Here is a 23,422-nt window from a genome sequence, read left to right on the forward strand (position 1 = left end):
TTGCTATGACAACTGAACAAACTCCATCCACTCAGGAAGACCATGTGTTTTTCTGGGCTTTTAAAACTTTTATTATAGACAGTAGAGAGCAGATTTTTTTTGTTTGTTTGTTTTGTTTACTACTTGAGCTATGTACATCACAATATGTATGCCAAATTTCTCATAAAAGAAACAGAATCAAACATTCAATGCAAAAAAAATGTGTATTCCACCTTATCATTCATCTCACGAATGTTAATAAATAATACGAGATAATATTGAATTATTGCTCAGCTGTAAACTGAATTTGCTATTTGGTAACCATAACACCCACATCACAATATTGTGCTGGAGTACCTATAATCAGATCTTCAGTAACATGAGGTATTGTGTCAAAAACATGGTGACAGTCACCAGATATTACATATAAAAAAATGACTTCTTCAGCAGGTAGTGTTTGCCTGCTCACTGTTCACGAGTCCCTGCGGATATTTTCTGTAGTACCTCATGGTGACTGAGCTCTGTGACTGTGCTGCCTTCAGGGTCGGGGGGGGGGGGTAAGGAGAAACAGTTGTGTCCTCTGCCAAGCAGGCCTGGGGTTACAGACAGGCACGGGGCAGATGGTACTACCATAGGGGGGCATGCACTCACCACATCCATGCACACGTACATTCATACACATGCACTCTCAAATCTATATAGAGGTGAGGAGCAAGGACTCTGTCCATCTTACACACACACACACACACACACAAACACACACTAGTATCAATATGCCAGCCATTTTCTGCGTGTATCTGTGTTTTGGTGTGTTTTGGCCAGGCTGACTGTATCTCTCATGTCTTATCGCGGGACCGCATGCTGATGTATCACAGGAAGAAAACCCTGTGAGCAAGGACACGGAATGACAAACTGTCAGGCCATGATGAATGTGATTTACACATGCATGTTGAGCAAAGAAAGAGAGACTGACTTGACCTTTTCACCAAGCAGCTGCAACTGTGAGAAAAAGCCCTTCACCTGAAACCACAGCCAGGGGGCGCTTTCCCAAACTGATTAAAATCTCAACCACAGTGAACAAAGCTCACTGATAAGAATTTCATTTGATCAGTGTGAAGCAGAAAACTCCAACAAACAGATGCTGAAAACATGTTTGTCTGTTAGGAGTAAGGGAGACAATGGAAATCCCCATGTACCTTGAAGCTCCATGCAATATAAGCAAACGAAAATATTAAATCCTTTGCAATACATGGGCTACCTTCAAGGTGCAAGAATTCAGCATCAGATTTAAGGTTGTATAGAAGATAGCCATTTGCATTAATGATATAATTACCATTTTAACTTCAGAGTATCTTTTTAAATGCATTGTTTATTCAAGACTCACTCATTTATATATATATATTCTATTATCTGTTATTTTTCTTATTCTTGTTGTGTGATGTTTGTGATTACACTGGAGTCAGACTTGTAAGCTGCTTAGCTTCCTGTCACCCCTGCACATATCCAAGGAGCTCTAGCCAGTTTGTACATCATGTTTTTTAGTTCTCAAATTATATAACAGAGTATGGAACACATTTGTGTTATATCTGAAGGGAACACATTCAGACATAACCCACAGGGAACACATTTGTGTTATATCTGAAGGGAACAGATCATAAGTATATTATATAATAATGTCAAATGGGCAGTTTTAAATTCTATTTGTTAACTTGGGACTTATTATATATTATATTTAATAATGAAGAAGTTATGTATTAATAAATGATTATGCTTCACTATCATGAGAACTGAGCACACTCTGTACACTGATGAAGGCCTTCTGATGTAGCTATCAAAAGCTCTGGATGTAATCTAGTTATTGGACCTTGAATTAAGAATCGTTTGGCAAATTATTATTTTCCAGTTACCCTACATTAACAGTTGAAAAATGCCCTTTTATCTGTTTACTATTAATTTGTAGTGGGTTGTGAACAACTTGGTAAGTGTCTCTATGTAAGTGTTGAATGGGGAGGGTGAAAGTGAAGAATGAGCACGTATTTGTAGGTTTTTTGTGGTGCCTGTGTGTCCTTATGTATTTGTGATGAGTTTTTGCTTTTGTAGCTAAAAAAAGTTTCTTCAACATAGTGTTTTGTGACTAATTTGTACTGAGTGTTTGATATTTCTGCAGTAGGGCTAAAAACTTATCACAAAGTTGCAGAGACATCCTGTTTGCTGACTTGACTGTCTTGTGTCGGTTGTAACATTGGGTTACAATAAATAGTGACGCAGACGTGACCTGTCCAGGTCATTTTGAGTTATTTAAGTTGCCTGGACCACACTGGGAATACAAAGAGCAGACCTCATCACCACATGCACTTCCTGCCATTGAAGGGAGGTGTCTGCTGGGTGGTGTAGTTTAAAGCTTGGCTGTGATGTGGGATGCTGTGAGTGTGAATATCCTAAATTACAGTAAACCGCAGGCACCACGTTCCGTCCAAAATAGTGAAATGAATTGCTGTTTCAGCACAAACAAAGCAGGGATGAGATAAATCCCCCTTTCTGGTGAGTGTCTGACAAGGTACAAATCACTGAAACCAAGCCCTATTCTAATAGACTAACAGTAGTCCATTGACCACTGAGCGCATAACCACAATGTAATTTTTCTCAATATAGACAGATACCTAATTTAATCAAGTCTTTTAAGGGTGAGTCATCCATTTGTTGACCCAAACTGCAGCTGTAAAGGTCTAGTGCAAAGATTCAATAAATTTAATCTAATAAGAAAATCAATCTCATGTTCTGTTCCAGTGATAGGAGAAAGAGTGGAGGAACAGACAAGAGGACAAAGCAACAAATAAATCATGATAATAAATGAATTTAAATGACTTATTTCTACCAACTGTGTGAGTGGAGGGTAAGCAGCACAAAGCGAAGCCTGGAAAACCACATGATTATCAGAATGGGACAGCACAAAGAAAAATCACCTCTGTCAACATCCTCATGCAGCTAGAATGATGAAGCACAGCAAGCAGTGGGAGAACACTACTGTGATGGAGTGAGATGAAGAAAAATGAAAGATAATAATACATACACTGGGGATGGGGATGACCTGGACCTGGTCACACTGGAGAAAATAAACAGAGAGAGAGAAAAAGAGAGAGAGATTGAAAAAGATAGGGTGGAAAACCAGAGAAAGGAGACAGGGAAGCAAAAGAAAAACAGTGAAAAAAATCGTTGCAAGGAAGAAATCGACAACGTCAATATTCTAATCAACAAATGCACAGGGAGAAAAGGAGGGAGAGGGACAGAGAAAGAAAGGACATATAGTACACATGGTGATAGAAAGTGAGAACAACTCGCTCAAAAACAAACAGAGCTGCCATAGTAACAAATATGGCTGGCCAGAAATCCAGCAACAGTACACTGCTGGGAGGGACTGTGGGCAAGAACCCAGCTCAGAAATCAGCCCCTCTCTTATAACAAGGCTTTTTATGGCAAGGTTCGCTAGGTTCACTCTAAATTAATGGGAACTCATTTGTTAAGGAGGGGTCCGGAGCGGGTCAGCGCTGACCACATGTATAGTGTCTGTGAGGGGCCACACATTCCTCCCCTGAATGAGAGACATTTACAGGTAAACAGGAGTGGAAATGTGATATGATTCTGCTCCATTTATAGCCCCGTGTACCTGCCTTGGCAGCAGAACACCGTGTTTGTGGAGGAGCTCGGGGTTTTGGCGCCTTTTCCACGGCCAGAACGTTCGCTTCACACATCCTCACTACACTGGTCAGAGTGTGTGTGAGGAGAGGGGGAGGCGTGGGTGCCAGGCAATCCATCACACTGGACACACACAAGGCCCGCTTTATGGGGATTAAAGAAGCAGCAGTTTGAGTGCATGTGTGTGTGTGCGTACATGTGTTGTCATGGGTATACGGTAAGGCTTGTGCAAGCTTGTGTGAGCGGGCGCCAGAGAGAGCGAGCGAGCAAGCGCGCGTGTGTGTGTGTGCGTCTTTTGAGCTTCTCAGCGTGCTGTGTGCTCTGTGTGTTATTTTGTGTGTGCGGTTGTGTGCGTAGGCAGATATCGAAGAATGCAAGATGGGAAGCGAGCCCGTATTTTCAAGCAGTGGATGGTAAACAAGCTCTGGGTTCAACGGGTTTGAAGCAGCTGGAAAAATTTGTGGAGGGAGCTCAGTGAGGCTGCACAGCGCCTCAGCCTCGGCTCTCTGCAGGAAAAGGCAAACCCTAACAAGCTTACTGTAACAAAACCAAACAAATGTTACTCGTTACTGGATCTCTTGAGTCAAACTGGGATTTCTGTAATAAAATATTAACTAATTCCCACAATGTTGTTTTTTTTTTTTGGTCATGTGGATGCAAATCGTATGTAATTTGGCTTCTGGCCAGCTATGATGTGAGAGAAAAATGAGCCTCACCTTGGGAGGACTGCCATTCTCCTCTGGTGGTGGGGGCAGAGAAAGTGTCTTGTTGTTGGCGGGTGGTGGCTCCACGTGGTAATCATTGTAGTTGCGGAAGCAGCAGAAGAAGGGGCTGAAAATGCTCCGGCTCCGGTGCTTCTTTAGGCTGCTGTTGGACTGGGAGACTGGAAGAGATAACAACCAAAATAGACAGAAGAAGCAAGGTTAGATTAGGCTGCTTTGCATATGCCAACCAGTGGTGGAGGAAACATTTTGATCCCTTTCTTTGGTAGCAATACAACACTGCATAAAAACTCATCTCTTAAAAACTCCTCACATGTCCCAGATTTAAGGAGTTACAAATAATTCAACATTTTGGTAAATATAATAATTTGCTTTCTGGCAGAGAGAGAGAGATCAGAAGATACCACTCTCATGTCTGTCCATTCAATATGACACTACAGCTAGCAGCCAGTTAGCTTAGCTTAGCGCAAATGCTAGAAAGCATAGCTAAACCTCACGAATTAAAACACAAGGCCTCGCCAAGAAATAGTCCAGCAAATAACTGACTATAAGATGTCAAATTTTTACACTTGGTTTTTGTACAACTTCAACAAAGACATGTTAATCTGTGAGCTTTCGATGTACTGGTGGGTGAATTTAGTCACATTCGGATGAAGCAAGGCTGTGGTTTCCCCATTTCAAGTCTTTGTGCTAAGCTAAGACAACAGCTCCCTATAGCTTCAGATTTGATAGTCAGATATGTGAGTGTTATTATTACCTCTCATCTAACTCTCAGTAGTATTACTAAAATTTACTCAAAAGTATCCAAAATAAAAGTAGCCTATGCAACATCTTCTATAATATTAGTTTCAAAATATTATTTAGTTTAAGATAGATCCACAGACTCTTGAAATTTTTTGGGGACGCAAATGCATCACTTTTAATAAGCTTATTTTATGTTCTGTACATTAAATCTTATTTTTTAGCATAACTAGTAACAGTAGCTGCCAAATAAACGTACTTAGGTACATTATTTGAGTTAATGTGCTTAATTACATTCAACCAACGATGCCAATGAAGAACACTGTGAGGCAAAAAATAGCCTCTCTCGACTTGACTAGTGCTGCTTTAAGGGCATCTCACTGCAATGTAACCTGTTGAGAGTAGGTGTTTAAAAACCTTCATGCTAATGAAAGCTGCAGCCTCTGAAACAAAAGGACACGTGTGATGCTCAGAGATGCAGACACACTGTGTTTCATATGCATCATCGCATCATCGTGACAAAAGGAACTGAAATGTATGTTGTACAACACAGTGCAGCATCGGTTCATGCAATAGGGAGCATAGGGACAAAAATAGCTGTCATCAGTGTACCCTCTGGGAAAGTAGTCCAGTTAATTAACATCAAAAAGAGAGATGACAGCAAAATAGACAGATTAATATATTAGATACTATAGAAATGAAAGAAAACGCTATACCTCTTATACAAAAGAGACCTTGAAAGTCCAGTTAAGATTAAAAATTGCTATAAACACTTAGTTGATTCAATATTTTAATCAGATGAAATTATTTCTGTTATGTGACTATATCCAACAATAATGAAACCTAGATTCACATGCATGGGCAAAAAAAAGGACTGATCAGTGGCTGAGTGCTGCAAAGCTCCAGGGATAAAACAACATACACATATAGGTCCCTGGTTACATCATTCCTCCTTCCCTGTCTCTAAAGTCCATGGCCTACTTTCACGCTGAAAGAGGAGAAACAAGCGGTCTCGAATGGTCTGTGGGCCTCCATGGATTATGTTTTTTATATTTTCGGTTGGTGAGGATGAGTGGATAAAAATAGAAATTTGGGCAGCTACAGTACAAAGGGTAAAATCTGACAGTGAAATTATCCCAAGGTGTTCCTGAAGTAGAAATTCAGCCAGTTTAATTGCTTCAAAGGTAATTTTTGGGCATGGAAATTCCAAATCAGTTTGGGACTTTGAAGTGTCCATAGGCTGACTTTAGCTGCAATCATCATTTTCGTGCCTTGGAGCGGCCATCACACAGTGTCCCTGTTTACTGCAGTCTTGTTAACGTGTTCATACAGCCGTGTGACACAGGCAGCCCAGTTAGCCATGCATGATGAGGCTGTTTGCAGCTCGCTCCTATTCTGAGTGTCTTCAGATTGACGCCTGGAACTATAGCTGGGTTGCTCCAACTGGATCTGACAGGCTGCGGGCAGTTCGACTTCTTTGTTCTCTCCATCTTTGTAGTCCAAAACTCACTGTAGCTCCTCCTCTTCCCTGATAGATGTTGTGAAGAAGCAACTTCAGTAAACAAACACAGCTATATGGTCAGGAAAGGAAGGCAACATCCTGTGTTACTACAGGCTGTGCGGTGATTGAAGGAGATCTTCCGCTCTTGCAGACTTGATTCCCTCACTGCAGCACAGAAAACTGACAACAGTAAACTGCTACAGAGTCTATACTTCTCTCTGTGTGAGGATATAATGGTAGCTGAAGCACAACAAGACTTCATCTGATTACAGAACAGGGAAAACAACACCCACTGAAAGCATTAAACCCATAAAACCAAGGTCCCACACTCACACACACACACATGTCCACACACACACATACATTTGAGAAAATCTCATAAAGTTGCCAGGAGTTTGTGAGGTGGAATGAAATATATATGCCAAACTTTATATTGTGGCACAATGTTTAGACATTTGTGAACTAACAAATCAGATTTGGTTTAATTTTAGGTGAGTGGAATATCGTTTGTGGTGCTCACAGCCACTTTCTAATAAGGTGCCTTTTATAAAGGGTTTCTAGGTTGTAACTAACAGCTTTTTTACTTGTCAATAAAACACTGACCAATGCCTTATACATGACTTAAAGGCCATTAATAAGAAGACATTCTTTGTCTTTTTGTGATTCTTCCTCCAGCAGGACATGCTGCTTTTAGGGCTGTGATGATGAGTCGCTTCATTAAATAACAATTAATTAATCTACTACAAGCAAAAAATGTATTTGATTTGATGATTAATTTGTAAAAAATTACAAAAAATGATTTGCTGCTTTCCTCTTTGCTGTATAGTTGTAAATTTAAGATCTTTCAATTTTAGGCTGTTTGTCAAACGCACCAGGAATTTTGAAGATGCCACCCTGAGCCTTGGAAATTGTGACATGCATTTTTTACTATTTTCTGACATGTTTTTAAATAATTAAAAAAAAAGTCCTTATTAAAAATGAGTGCAGCATGCTTGCTTGAATTTTGTAAATGTGATTTTACATCGCTGTGAGCTCAACAAACAAAATGTAATTGTATTCAATTGTATTTGTGTGAAGGTAGAAATCTGAGAGAATGATCGGCTGATGAAGCCAAAAGTATTTGCATGGCTGGATACTACGAGAGGGAAGTGGGGAAAATGCTTCTGTGAAATTAGAGCGATTGGACCCTTTAACATAGCAAGTTTCCAGCTCCAGAATCATCCCTCACTCTCTCTAAAGTTGGCCTCAAATGCCTTGATGTCATTCTTCGCTCCTCCATTTTGAGACCGTCTAACATTTTCCCGCCCTGGTCGGCTGCCCCGATCGACTGCTCTGAAAAAGCAGGTGGGAGTGCTAGAGAGAGGGAGAGAGAGAGAGAGAAAGAAAGGAGAGGGAGCTGGAAGGGGGAGAGAAGGGCGTAGAATGGGTGGGGAGAGTTACTGTGGTGAGACAGCCTATACTTGGGTCTGATTCTTACTCCACCCCCTCCTGCAACACCACCCTACACAAACAGAGCTTTCCTTTCTCCCTTTGACACAAATAACATAGCTGAGAGTCGAGTGGTGCCGGAGACTGAACAAACACACACATATGCAGTATATGTTCACATGTTTAGGCAAATGGCCACGTGTGCAGTGTATGCACCGAATACTTCACACGCTGACACACATGAAGGACACAGAAACTTTTTTCCTTTCAATGTCCTTGCCCAGGAATGTGACTGGAGTCAGCTTGCATTGCATAGTAATGCAGCTTTCGTCAGCCCTGAGAATAACAAGAGTAAGGTTAAAGTGCAGCATTTGCCATTAAGAACACGGGCGCCTAAACCTGCACAAGCTGCAACAGCACAACATGTTAAATCTAGCAAATACGACACTAAAGCACCCAGATGGAAAAGAGTTAGCTGACAGTCTGCAGTCTTGTTAATAAGGAATAGTCCCCTCTAAAATCTCGGTAAAGGGTGGTGCATGCAAGTGGTTTTATCTAACAAAAGCTCCCTGGAGAGAGAGAGAGAGAGAGAGAGAGAGAGAGATATTAAGCCAAATCTGTGGCCTCCTCTGAGCAGGTGCATATTATTTACCCACTGAATACACTTCATTCGATTCAGCATGTTCCCTTGATCTGAAAGCTGTGAAAACAGCCCTTTAAGTCACTGGCTGTGTCAACGCTGCTGCTGAACGTTAGGTAACGTTCGCTAGTCAATCAGAGCCAGCTGGGCCCAGGCTTCTCTGTCACATGTTCAGGCACAACCACTAACAAGGCCGGAAGAGGGAGAAAACGCAGGAAATTCTCAGCATTCCTGACAGGAAGAGATAATCACCCCGTGACCCACAGCGTGGAATAATGCCAGGCTCCGAGAGGCAATATGATCCCCGGCTTAGCTCAAGACTTTTGAGGTGGGCTCTTTTACTGTAGCTTTAAAAGCACAGAATGTATGCAAGCAATCAAAACACAACACGACACATTTAGAAGATGATAGGAGGTTTAAATTGAGCTGTCTCTTCCTTTACAGTGCATGAAGTCTCAAAGGTTTATGTCAGGCAGGACATTCATCCCCCTTGGGACATTTGGTCCTGGGCGAGGCGGAAAATTAAATAATTCCTATTTATTACAACTTGAGTTTTTTGTCAGTGTGACTGTCATTACTATTGGTTATAATAACACTGTACTTGCCTAAGTAATTCATAAGAGCTGTGAACAAAAAATAAACTTAAGATTGTAAACCAGCCACATTATCTAAACAATTTTTTGGAGGATAAACCGAAAAGACCGTGCATGTAACATCTCTAATAATCCCTCGTTGCATAAGAATATTGTGTGTGTGCACAAAAAAATGGAATGAATTTATTTGTGTAATAATTTCGCCATTCTCCTTCAGTTTGCTTGGCAGACCTGGGAGTTTGTTTAAAAAACCTGTCTCATTATCTAACCACTTACGTTTCTTGCCCCGTCTGACTTTTTCCCAGTGTCAGAGAATCCCAGATCTCAGCAGTTATCTTGGTGAGTATCAGTGTTGGGCAATTTAAGTGAAAAATATAATCACTCATTACATATAACTCATTGAAAACGACATTACTTCACAAATTACTCAATTGCAAACCTAATTATGTTACTTTCATTACTGAGTCCACACCTACACGTCACATTTTCTGTATTTGACACGTACAGAAATGGAAAACATTTGACATGACATGACATTGTGATTCACTGTAGCAATCAGCCAGTCTACAGTTAGCTTAGCCGAAGAAATCCTGTCCTCGATTGAAAACTCAACAAGACAACTTTTGAGAAAGCAGGTTTATTTCTCTACTTTTAGTAGAGGCTAACTTGATGTCCTGTCCCTTTAGAGTCTGTCCTCTGAATGCACAGAAACAATAAAACGGTAAACAAGTCGATTACTGGTATTAGAAACTCGAATGAAATTTATTTGAAGTTCTAATTCTTTAACTGCTTGTAACTTAAAATACTAATCACATTCTTGTAATTTGTAAGTAATGCGTTCATGACTGATGTAGTCTAAACTACAAACAAAAGACAGAAGCTATCCTATAATATATTGGTATTGGTAACGCCTGTTTGACAAGTGTTGAACTGCACTCCAGCAGCAGTTAGTTGAGCACCCAGGCAGGTAAAGTGTACAGTCCTGGGGGGGCATGACGGTAAATGTGAGAACACTCCACGTGAAGGTGGCTTTAATAATTCAGATGGAAAACAGGTCGGTTTTAAATGGCACGGCTGGGTACTTAACGTACACTGGAATAAAACAGCCAGCAGGCAGTGGGATTTCCATGCCATCGCTGCTGTGTGAAGCTATTGAAAAACTCAGAAAAAGCCTTCATGATACAGTGAGAACTTGACATCATGGTAAAGAGACACCAGCAGCCTAAAATTACATGCTACAAGCCTGGCATCCCCACAAGCAGTGGGCACAATTTTACAGATTATTCGCCACCTCCTGTCACTGAGATTTTGAGTGAGGGGTGTTTGCGTTGCAAGTGGAACCAGCTGTCAAGGGCTTATATAACACCATGTGAGATAAAGTACTTACTCGGCTGCAGCCAAAATGAGGAACAGTACTCTACACATACATGCATACACCAACAGGTAGTGAGCACCTGAAGATGAAGCTGTTTCTGTCCCTGGCTATTACTAACAGCAACACACAGCAGCAAGGGGGAACACCTTGTTGTGCACTGTGTCAGCAAAATTACACTATGGAAGAAATCCCTGCAGTAATCTCCAACTGCAATGATACTGAGGAAGGAAACATTTTTATCTTCTTATGTTTCAACAGGGGCTGCAATTTATAGCTACTTGAATTAATCTCTTGCCTGTTTTTTAATTATCCAGTCATAGTTTTAAATGTCCAAAAATGGTGAAAATTTTGTCCATCATAATTTCCCAAAGCCTAAGGTATCATCTTCAAATTGCTTGTTCTGCCTGACCAACAGTCCACCCAATGATATTAAAATAACTATTACATGAAACAAAGCATGAACAGCAAAGAAACCAGCACTGGCATTTTTGATGCGAAGTACATGCTTGATGACTCTTGGGATGGCAAAGTCTGTCTATTGAATGGATTGCCATTGAGTTTGCTGAGTGCCAAGAGGATAAATTGTAATGACTTTGGCATTACCCTGATTGTACTCAGTAAATTGGCACAAATGTTGGTAAGGACATTCACTGCCGCAAATGGATGAAACCTGCTGAGTTTGACTTTTTCTGTAGCGCCACTAACAGGTTGACATTTTTGTTTGCAATTATGCTCCCGACAGGACAAACCGTACTCACTTTGGTGATCCACTGGCTGTTGATTTAGCGCCATCAACATATGAAAATGTGTCTAGTGCTTTGATTTATGACTAAAATACCTCCAAACTTACAACATTCTCCTCGGCCTCAGCTATATTCTAAGTTGAGTACTAAGCAAATTAACTAAGCAGGTTAGCATGCTAAGATTGTAACCTAAGATGGTGAACATGGTAAGCATTATACTTAAACACCAGCATATTAGCATTGTAACTGAGAGCGTATTAGCATGTTGATGTTAGCATATGCCATAAAGCATCCTTGTGCTTAAATACAGCATTTTGTAAATATTTAGTCTTATTATTTACTTAGTCCATAAAATGTAAGAAAATAGTGGAAAATTCCCGTAAGAATGTCCAATGAGATGTTTTCAAAATGCTAATTCTGTTTGATCAGCAACCTAAAGGCCAAGGATTATCACATTTGTGAAGCTGGAAAAATGTTGCTTAAGTTATTTAAATGGTTAGTGAATCAGTATATTACATTACACACATTTAGCAGATGCTTTCGTCTAAAGTGCAGGCCAGTTGCACCAGCAGAGCTGTAGTCACCCTGTGTGTTTTGTTCTTTGATTAATTGAAGTAACAAAATAATTGTTTCACTACTAGTTAAGAATTTTAAAACACAGAATCTTAACGAATGACTTGTGTCCTCATTTATCAAAAGCAGATTATTGATTGTTTCCAGGCGAAGCAAAATCCCACCAAGAGAGGCGATGATAATTACAACAGATCGGCTTCCAAAACAATATTTACACCGAAAAGCATCTGCTTCACAATACACTTGAACATGTGCCTGGTTACACACACACACACACACACACACACACACACACACACAAACAGTAAATCCAAACAGCTGAATGGAGTTAGGTAACGTTAGATGAGCTGAGCCTGACAGTTCAGCCTGTGTGTGTTCAATGTGGCGAGGTCCTTGGTGGGTTATGTGTGAGGCCATCAAGGCAATAATAGCACAGTATGATAAAATAAACTCCCATTAAGCCTTCTTACTTCCCCACACAGACAGCTGAGGCTGGGGTGAAAATTACAGGCTGTGGAGGTACACTTAGTTCTAGCAGATGCCTTTACTCACACTGACTGACCCTCAGCTGCCCTTCTGGGTTTATTTCCCTACTTAACCAGGAGGATTTATATATACATTTGCATCCTACATGACTTTATGTAACTGACATTCACTCAATAACCCAGTTACACTTGAACAAGTCAAGACGCAGTTTTCTGAGATCTGAACACATATACTATTCAGTTGGCACCCATGTCATGAAAGTACAAATTCTCTACTGCTGTGAACCCTGACAAAGAGACGTGGGTGGGTCTGCCCCGGTTTTGCAGCCCTGGCAGTATAGCAGTGTAGGCGCTGTGGTGGCAGTGCCAGCCTGCATGTAACCCCTCTGGGACGAGGGCTGCTGCTTCTTGAGCGCTTGGCGAAATGAAGGAGATGACAAGCATGGGGGAATTAACCAACTGAGAGCTCAGGGAGAAATAATGAGGGAGATCTGACTATTCTGCTGGAGTTACGCAACCGGCAGCAACACAGCCCACATTGTTTGGGGCTGTGGCAGTTCATTATTTATATATCTTTTTATATTCTCATCTACAACTGTGCGCTCAATGCCAGAGGCTCAGCGACTGATGGGGAATCCTGCTTGCCTATCTGTTGGTTAAAAAAGAAAAACATTTGATGAATTAATGTCAGATGAAATTAAAGGCCTGGCTTCAGGCTTCACTTGAACATGGACATGCTCGTACACTTGGTGACCCCAGAGTAAGAGATGCTGTCCATGTAGCTGTAAAACTGGATCCTGGACGTTCATCCAGTGAGACCAACATCTTTTTTAGACCCTCCCTGCCTAATGAATGGTCACATCTTTCAATGTCCTCAGCCACAGTCTGTAACTTAGGCTTTCCGTCAAAGTCAAAGCTGAGATAACCCTGGTGACATCACTATGACATCATTGGGGTTATTTTTTTTAGGATTTATAAAACTTCTCTACAGCCACAAAAAAAAAAAAAGAAAAAAACATTACACAACTCACATCACTGGCTGAACAGTACTATAACGGGTGAAGCAAACCATAATGTGTAAAACCCTCTAAACCCTTTAAGTCTTGTTCTCACATACAAATTCACCCATAAACATAGCAGGCATCAAAATAATGGTAAATCAGATTAAGGCGCATTAAAATGCTGCTTGCTATGAGTGGAAAGGAAATAAACAAATAGGTCATATTTTTGTGCATGTGTTGGTGTGAGCGCGTGCGTACCCTGCTTGTGTATCGCTGCTACAGTTTCCCATGCTTCTGCTCACTGAGAGGGGTTGATCTCTACGTTTCCACACGCGGCATGTCCTACTTAGTGCCCCTTGAGATTTACAGTTAAACAGTATTCACCTTTACCTCTGGAGAGGCAGAGAAATATCTCCTTGTGTGTCTTCCAGCCTCTGCACTCCTGTACTTGCGTATTCCTTGCTCATCCCTTTAAAAATGTATAAACCTTTTATGTTCTGTCAAATATCTCACAAACTGGCACGCAGCATAATTCAGGAAGGGTGACAGAAAATCATTACGGACAAAACATGATCTCCCTTTTAGATAGCCAATTACTGGTGATGAATGCCAGCCAGAAGAGGGCAAAATATGCAGAAAGGCCATCCCCTTGTCAGAGCCAGGCTGGGTACCTGCCTGCAACCCCAGAGACACACAGATGCTATTGGAACACTTTCTTCTGCTCTCCCTTCCTCACAAACACACACACCACTCTTCCTTCCTTGACCCCTACCTTTCTCTGACTGTATTGATCTGTTTTGACAATGTCCGTTTGGCTGAATGGATGCTAAATTAATTCTAGCTCGTGGCCTGTCCGAGTCTGTGCTCAACAGTCCCGTCCTGTTAGAGACGGTTTAGAGCAGTAGCATCCAGGCTGCTGCGGCCATGTGGCAGGCGGTCCTTTTGCTCCGGTGGGATTGTGGCTTTCGGAGCATTAATAATGGTCTTCACTCATTCACAGCCATTGAATGCCAATGTGTCAAGATATACAGGAAAGGCCAAGTGATGTAATCCCACAACAATACTGTGCATTTAATGCTGAGCATGACAAGCACACACAAGAAGAACCAGAGTGTTAGTTGTTTGTCTTCAGTTGTGGCTGCAGTCAATCAAACCAAAGGTTGAAACTGGATACAAGACAATGCCCCTATCTGCTGGGGTTCATTAGAGCTTAGTATCAATAGAGTTTCTCTGTTATATTTTCTCATGTAAGTCAATATAAACAACGTTATTAACGTCACTACTCAGGCCAACTGGGCAGAATATCGTTTTATGAAGAATTTGCTTGAAATGTTACTGTAATAGTCTCTTCATTTTCATTTTGAAACAGTGTTTGCTCCAAAACAAGCAACCACAGCATAGTGAGCTAAACTTGAGACCACGTTTGAACATAAAACTTCCCACAATGCCACCAAACATAAAGTCCAAAGCACACAGACATAAAAAGAGGCCCAGAAAAACCCAAACCTTGTTGTGCAGCGGAACCAACTAACAGGGCTAAGTACTTGCAGAATGCAGAGAAATGTTGAGTTTTTGATGTGCAGCTTTCATCTTGAAACTCTCCACTCACAATGTAAGAAAAGGAATAAAGCATATACATTTTTGTGTATTGTGTATTTACTGTGCTGTAGCCAAGCCCATCATCATCTTGTAACACAGGAATGAAACTCTTGGTATGAACTGTATGAACAGGAATAGAAACAGGAACACGTCCTCATGTGACTCTCAGGACCTACAGTACTTTCGCTGACAAAAACAGGATAGCTGAATTACACAAATAAAAAACAATACGATAAGTAAGATGAAACAATAAGTTTTAATTAAAACAATTTGACATAGTAAGAGTCAGTGTAGCCTGGATGTGATTTACATTTTACATAAATTTTAAGGTAGTTTTTATACAATTAATTATTACAATGCATATATAAATATTTTCTTTTTTATAAAAAGCATATTCAAATGATTAAATGTGATGCATTATTATAGATTAACTGCTTAACAGTGTATAAAGTAACCAGCTACACCATTAAAATGCTACTTCCACTATAATGCATTATTGATATAATAATATAACACTGACAGTCACTCTCCTACAAAATACTTACTTAAGATTTTGAACGCTAAATTTCTAGTTACTGTCACCAGCGTTGAAAGTATCTTTCACTTTAAACTGTTCTCAGGTCAGACCCACAGGGAGATTATTACTGAGTTCAGGTCCCTAAGTGCAGATTGTAGCACAGTATCTGTAGATCTGAGTGCTCTGCTGGAGACATACTGGCAGCATATCAACTATACAGTCTGTGACAAGATTTATAAACAAGTAAAAGGATGTTAACGGCCTATTTTAAACTGGAAGCCAGTGCTTGGACTTCAGAGCCGGAGTGATGTGAACTCTTTTCTCTATTTTCCCAGTTAACTGCATTTTGAGTGAAGGCTGAAGTATTCACAGTCAGCCAGTGTAGGAGTGAAGAAAGAGTCAACCCACACTATTTTCCCCTGTGGCCTCTCCGAGGACGGATTGCAGTGCGATTGCATCTACTTCATTGTGTCTTACAATCCATAGATCTACAGGCTTCCTCCTAATTAAGGGCCACTTTGCTGATTTTTAACTTGTGAAAATCTGACATGAATCTTTCTAATACATTCTGTGTCAGAAGAGATAACCCTTATGGGCTCTGGAAAAAAACTCCACCAGCCGTAATTACACTTAAAAAAAAAAAAAAAGACATTTTTATAATAGCTATATTGCCAGGATTAAAGTGCACCAATGAGTAAATGCACAAAAGAGAGAGAATATTCAGCCAACTTCCTGATATCAAAATATTTATATATTTTAAAGATAATGTGGTTCCTTAAAATTAGGTAACATTCAACATTGACCTAACAGAGTGGGCCAATATCTAATGTTAGCATTTTTGTCCATAAACATTACTTTTTAAGTTAAGAAATATTTGCCTTGTATGAGGTAGTAATATGATGTATCTTAGCAGGAGGTTAGCTTAAGCTGGCATAAAGACTGGAATTGGGGAAACAGCTAGCCTGGCACTGTATCTTGTTTAAACACTTGAGCTTTTGTATGTATTAAGCAAATGAGATATCAAGTGTTAATTAGTGAGCTTCAGATGTGGTAGGCAGATTTTTTTTTTTTATGTTTAGATACAGCAAATCTAGCTGTTTCTCCTTGCCTGTTTCCAGTGCTGTAACTTCTTGTTAAATGGGCACATATAAGAGTGGTACTGGTCTTCTCATCTAACTCTCTGTAAAAAAGAGCGATAAGTGTGTTTCCCAAAATGTCAAAGTACTCTTTTAATTACAATATAGTTAGCAAAAAAACTATCTTCGCTGACATCAACATCAATAGCCTATGAATTTCCTCTTGCCAACATCTTAGAAATTTCTCAAAGCTAACACTTTTGGTTAAAATTGCAGCACTGCCTCAAACACAACATCATTGGGAACATATTAACATAAACTGTGATTTTTATGCACTATTTTCAAGTCAAAACAAGAGATTGATACATCAGCAGACACCTAAGGGAGCCACTATTGGTGATTGACTGTTTATGAGCTCATACATAATGTGAAATTCAGTGCTGGCAAGTCCACTGTGGTTACTTACAATGCCAAACAAGCTCCATGCAGAGCAACAATAACACAAAGTTACTACAACAAAGCATTTATTTTCTACTTACAGCTGTAAAAACACTACACTGTTTCTTGCTGTGGGCTGAATGAATGTTAAAGACATAAATTAATACAATCCCCCAAGTTCCACTTCAGCCACGTTCATGCACACACTGACGTGGGGGCCGATCTCGCACATACAGTTAACAAAAAAAGTCAAGTAGCTTAGGCTCGGAAGAAAAACATTCAACTCCTCCCAATCAGCTGCCCAGTATGGTATTGGACTAAAGTAATGAAGATGTGCTGGGAAACATCTAACACTCCAACACTTCCCTGGAGGTGCAGATAATCAGCTTTTCTGAGCAACATTGGCTGAAATAGGCTCATAAATCTGTAATAAGGACATGCACTTCAGAGCACTGAGTCCAGCTTTTCTCTCCCTCTTTCTCTCAGTCAAAATGGTGCCCTGAATATTGACTTCACTGAATGCACCCAGTGATCCAATGTGATTCTCAAGAGTGGTGGACGGCTTGAGAATGATATACTGTATCGCCAAAATACATCAAAGAAATCTATGTCACCTATGATCACATAAAATATATTTGTCCTCCTTTACCCTACACTTTGAGTATAGTCATTACAGCAAAGTGCTGTACACAGCAGAGTGGCAACTTGTGCCAGGGACTCCAGGGCAGCCAAAACTCACAGAAGCTCCCCTCGCATACTGTGCTGTGCTCACCCCTGCAGGTGTGGTCCACACATCGTAAACACTTTATTAATGTACAGCAGCGAGTTCCAGGAATAACCACGAAAGCCAAGTATGTATATACTCATGGGCCTTTCTCCAGATTAATATAAAATTAGAGTTTCAGTATTTTCCTTCTCATTTTCCTTATGGCAGTCCAAATGTTTTCTAACCAACAAGCCTTCGAGGGAATCTTGATATTTGCCATTTTCCATTAGTATACATAAATATAAGCGTCTGCTGCTCCTTCTTGTCTATGCGTCAACTGAAATTATACATCTCATCACCATAAGAGACATTCACATGCAGTAGGACAGGTAGAGTACACTGACCACAGGGTTTTGAAAAGGCTGAAGGTTAATGGGCTCTGTAAAATATACAGTTTAGTGTCTACACTGTTGTTGGAGCCTTGAGCTGCCACTGGAGTAATGACAGGGGAGAATGACATTATGTCTGTTCAGGAGAATGTACAGTATATTACTCAGCCTCAGCCAGGAAAACCAAACATGCAATAAAAAAAATGAATTTGTGTTTCTTGTTCTTCCCCAAAAAGGGATTTTAAAAAAGCAAACAGTTATTCCACAGACTCTAGGGAAAAATTCAACAGATATTCAGCCATGAGGAAGAAGTAAAGCTGACAAACACACTGCTTTATCCCTGTGTGACACAGGCACAGACTTACAGAATAAGACTGGTGATATTCTGTATTTTTCTTATTGTCAGTAAATCCCCTGAAAAGCCCAATTCAGCAATAAATTGATCCCACTCACAAGTATTGTCTGTGTACCCAAAGCCTGATACAACTGAATATTGTACATGTATCTTCATTATCATGAACATGAGCACTGTAGTTTATTTTGAATCAACCTACATATACCAGATATTATATTGTAAATATTTACTTGATTATCAAATGTGTATTAATCCATGGCTGAAGATAGTCCCCAACTAAGCCACAATTTAGGCTTGTTTGGGTAATGTTTGCTAAAAACTACAGTGTCCAGCTATTTGAGGAAATTACTGACCCTTCCTTAAGACTTGTGTTTCTGGTAGAGGAATTAGGGAAGTCAAAAATTACTGAGAGATGGTTAAACACATTCCTGGTTTTGGACTTTTAATGGCATTTGTTGACTAAGAAAATTTAGAAAAACTGACAAGCAATCTAGTCAAGAGACAAATTAGTTGTCCTTCCGAAAAAAAAACAACCAAACCCATCAATATTATAATCTTTGCTTAACTCAAGATTTGCAACTGTATGTGTTGGTCTAAGTGTCCATCATCAGCCACCCGGCAGGAGTGAAGAGCTAAACTCAGATTTGAGATAATCTGATTAAGGTAAACAGCTCGTCCATTGATACCTACTGGACTGTGAAGTCATCAGAGCAAAGCCTAACTGATTTGTGAAGCGAGACGGAGGCTGGCCGGTAGCTGACTCCCTGTGCGTTGTTAGTCCATCCATTACATTTCATTGCATCAGACCCTGAAAAGTAAACGGATGCCAAATGAAACGCCTAATTTTGGTTTGGAGACAAGAAAGGCTGTTTTCTCAGCCTCCTATGTTCCTGTAAAGTATCTAGCTTTAAATCAGTACAACATTGCTGTTTTACCTTTTATCTTTATCATTGTAATATGAATATGTTCACAATTATGTATTACAAAACATACATTCAAAGCTGACTCTGTAGAGCAAGCATAACCTTGTCACACTTCAATAAGTATAACATGGTTGACTTTGTACCAGTACACGTGCTCTGTCTACAGAGAGAAACCACCCACATTATGATTCCAACCCTAACCTCATTTAACATAATCCATAATGCATAAAAATATAATCTCCACCTGACCAAATGTCTAGAAATCTTGGCTCTAATGAGTTACTACATCTTTGCTTGGAATGAAACTGATAGGACTCCGAAAATAGCCTGCCAGTGTTCTGAAATATTCAGCGTGTGTGTGTCTGTGTGTGTGTCTGTGTGTGTGGAATCATTTGTGGCTTCAGTGCAGCCGGAGCAGGTCACAGAGTAACTGTCCTGGACAACAAGTGCTGTTTGTTGTCTGCTTTGACAGAGCCAGTAGTGAAGGGCAGGGACTCCATTCAGGAAGCTCCCTGGTGATAGTGTGTGTGTGTTTGCGTGTGTGTGTGTGTGTGTGTGTGTTGACCGCTCTGGTCAGCGACTGAGCCTGGATTTTATCCTGCCAGATTAATTGTCAGATTCCAGATCATCTGGGATTTACTGTTCAAGACGAGCAGGATGTTGCAGACAAGAAAGTGTGGGAATTCTGTGCAAGTGATTAAGCAATGTGCTAAAAAGGACAAAAGCAACAGTTAGATATTTCTCCTAACAAATTTCCTGGGTGATGTTATTCCTTTCCAGTGCGGTACAGAGACTGATGAAGCAGAATATTTGCTTTTTAAAAAAAATGTTTTTGAACTACCAAAGTAGCACCATAAGATTGGAGTAAACTGATGAGGGGAAAAAAATATGTCACATAAATCACAATGACTCTGGTTGCCATGATCATGCAGGTCCATCATGGAGTGGTTTCAAGCAACGTAATGCATTATTGTCATGAAAATAAAGATTTGATCAAAGCCTCACTTCTGATTTTGAATTGAGTTTGTGTCCAATTACTTATCAAAGCATGCAAGTCCAGAATATTACTTCATTTCATGACCACCAGCTGTGAGGTCAGAGTGGTTCATGTTTGTCAGTGCTGCTCAGCAGAGGGTGATGCAGGAAGGTGACCTTTCCTCCCACAGAGCACTGGGTGTAGCAGGAAGTTGTGGTCCCTCTGGCCTCCAAGCACCCTGGGTGCTGGGGGAATGACGGGGCCCTGAGCTCCAAACAACCATGCCCTCCTGCTGTGATCTCCCATGGACACCTGTATGTCCCTCACGTGTGTATTCAAAGCCTGATTTTCTTGTGTGGACATGAGCATATGCTATGTGAACTCCAATCAAAATGGAAATGAGTAAAATATGCAGGAGTTTCCGCTCTATTTAGAGTTCAAAAAAGAGCCACAGCCTGCATAGACCAGCAAAAACCCCTCTCAACATTAATGGAAACTGAAAAGCTCCTGACTCATGAGGGGGATTTGTCATTGATGTCATCACCACATGGTTAGTGGCGACTCTTGTGCAAAACAACAGAGAGAAAATGTGTTTTCGTTCAGCCTCTGTAATCTGCAGAGCAGCTGCCGAGCTGTTGTTTTCAGGCACTTTTTGCACAGCTGGAAGTGGACATTTCTAACAATGTGTTTTTACACTCCCAGCTATATGATGATAATTGTTTTATTATCATCAACCGCTGCACAAAGGAGCAGATAACACTGATAAACAATACAGTTTCTGCTGTAGAAGCATTACCACCCCACATTTTCGATTCAGTATTATGCTTTTACTCTGAAAGGGACAAAACGTGCAAAATGGGTGTGTATCTAATGTTATTCCTTGCTTTGTGTTTGATAAACGTGCAGAGGCAGCTTCTACAACACATATAAAGGGACTCACAAATGCACAGTTATATACGTTGCTATTTCAATACTTTTTAAAATAAAATGTGTTTTGTTTTTTTTTTTGCATGTACTATAGCCAAACTGCTGATTTACCCTTTATACTTGGTGGGTTTTGTTATTGGTAGTATACCAGGCATTTTACAGTGTCAGTGATGCATACAGGGATGTCGCCAGTGCAAGGGAAAAGGAGTAGAGTACCCGCCCCCTGTAGTAAACCCACCTCACTCCACACAGATAAGAAAATATCACATGTTTTATGTTTAAGATTGAAAAATCAGATCTTGTCAGGCTACAAAATAATGCTCTTGACAATAAAGTTACAGTGCTCACACTACATGATATTTACTGCCAGCCTGGCTGAGGGCTCTAGCTCTTAATGTTTCTCCGCTTCAGCTGAACAATGGAGGTTTTCCGTCGATACTCTGGTTTGCTATTGCAGCCCAGTATTCTCCCTGCACTGAGGTGCTGCAGATCAGATTGGCACCGAGCAGCGTAAACAATCCGCGGCTGCACCAAATTAGATGGGAATCCAAAAATTCAGGCATGTGAGCATCAGAATAACAGCAGCGTGTGGCAATTCGCAGTTTCTGTGCGCCTTACCTTTATCTTGACTTGAAGAAATGCTCTCCTCCTCTTTCGGATTTGCAACCTGTGTTATTATGGACGTGTTGTCCATGGAAACGAGATGTTATGCACCTTCGGCTACACCGTTTTATTCCTTGGTGAACATTACCAAGTGTACTACAGTCCCCTGGCTGTGCACAGGCTAGAGCGTCCGCTGTCTGCAGCATTAAAATCCCATTTTACTCGAAGCATGCAGTCCCATTCCCCGGAGCTTACAGACAAGGCGGAGTGTCAGCGGGGGAAAGCGGCCACAGCGCGTCCAACATCTGAGGTGACAGTCCGATGTGCAGGAGACAAACAAAGCGTCAGTCCTGCATTGAAGCCGTGTGTGTCCGCTGTGGCTGTTGCAGGCAGCATAGCCCCCGCCTTCTGCTGCTGCTGCTGCTGCTGCCGCCGCTGCTGCTACTGTGCGCTCCGGCTCCGCTCCGCTCCGCTCACTACAATATCAACTGCGTGATACGGTTACAGTGTTTACCCGGAGATGGCGACCGTCCTCCTGCCACAGAGCCATGCAAGCTCACTACAGCAACACGCCTTCAACATTTCTATTATCCCTGAAAAACCTCTCAGTCCGCCCACCGCTCACTGCTTTCTTATTCTTATTCTCTCTTATCCTTAAACGCTGGAGGACAACGTTTCACACAGCTTACAGCCTCAGGACAGACTTAAAAGAAATTCAAAACAGGAATGAGAATATGTTTGATTCTTTCAAATATATATTGCACAAAAATATTTATAATAATATTTAAAATTATTATCAAACCTATCTATTAATATTTATAAAATCCTGGTGGAGTTTTAACAAATCCTGCTATTTTTATGATTGTTTTTGGCCTAAAAGGTCAGACTGAACAAAAACATTTTAACAAGGCTTCAAAAATTAACTATGTAAAATGTATGTGTAAAAAAAGAGTCAGGGTGGTGTACCCTAAAATTCCCTGAAAACAACACTGAGGTCAGTACACTCTCTAGTACATCTACAAGGAAATCTAATCAAAGGGTTTGTGTGTTATATTGTAAGGGATATACAGTATGTGCAAAAACATTGCCGGCCAACATCATTTATCAACTCCCCAAAGCACAAAATCTAAATATATTGAGTATAATCTTGAGTGAATAGGAAGAAAAGATATATACTAGTGTGTTCCCATAAAAATAAATACCGTCCAGGCCCAGGCTGAGATAACCCTGATGACATCATAGTGATATCATCAGGGTTATTTTCTCAGACTTCACAAAACTCTAGAGACACAGAAGACTTTAAAAAGCTGTTTTCACATGCTTACAAATTCTCCCTATGATGAATTACCTTTACACCGTGTGTGTAAAATCAGTGGAGTGCCCCTTTACTCTAAGGTTTACATCATGTAGCCCATCCCCGTCCCTTGATCTGATATCCT

The 23,422-nt window shown here is 40.6% G+C and overlaps 1 protein-coding gene across 2 annotated transcripts in view; it reads right to left on the reverse strand.

Annotated features, from left to right (window-relative positions):
• The window catches only part of ctdspla (CTD (carboxy-terminal domain, RNA polymerase II, polypeptide A) small phosphatase-like a), a 31,791-nt gene extending 9,239 nt beyond the window's left edge, over positions 1–22,552 (reverse strand). The window contains exons 1-3 of one of the 2 annotated variants that reach the window (XM_071485124.1): positions 21,999–22,423; positions 4,389–4,555; positions 3,050–3,082 (exon numbers count right to left, since the gene is read on the reverse strand). In XM_071485124.1, the coding sequence (XP_071341225.1) occupies positions 3,050–3,082; positions 4,389–4,555; positions 21,999–22,074 (276 nt within the window). In that variant the 5' untranslated portion in view covers positions 22,075–22,423. Of the gene's footprint in view, positions 1–3,049; positions 3,083–4,388; positions 4,556–21,998 lie in introns of both variants that reach the window. The other variant, XM_071485125.1, reaches the window with a different exon arrangement.
• Between the last annotated feature and the right edge of the window lie 870 nt (positions 22,553–23,422).

Source organism: Trachinotus anak, unplaced genomic scaffold (assembly GCF_046630095.1).
Source record: "Trachinotus anak isolate AG129_WGS33_773 ecotype Australia unplaced genomic scaffold, CSIRO_AGI_Tana_v1 ptg000009l, whole genome shotgun sequence".
Lineage (NCBI taxonomy): Eukaryota > Metazoa > Chordata > Actinopteri > Carangiformes > Carangidae > Trachinotus > Trachinotus anak.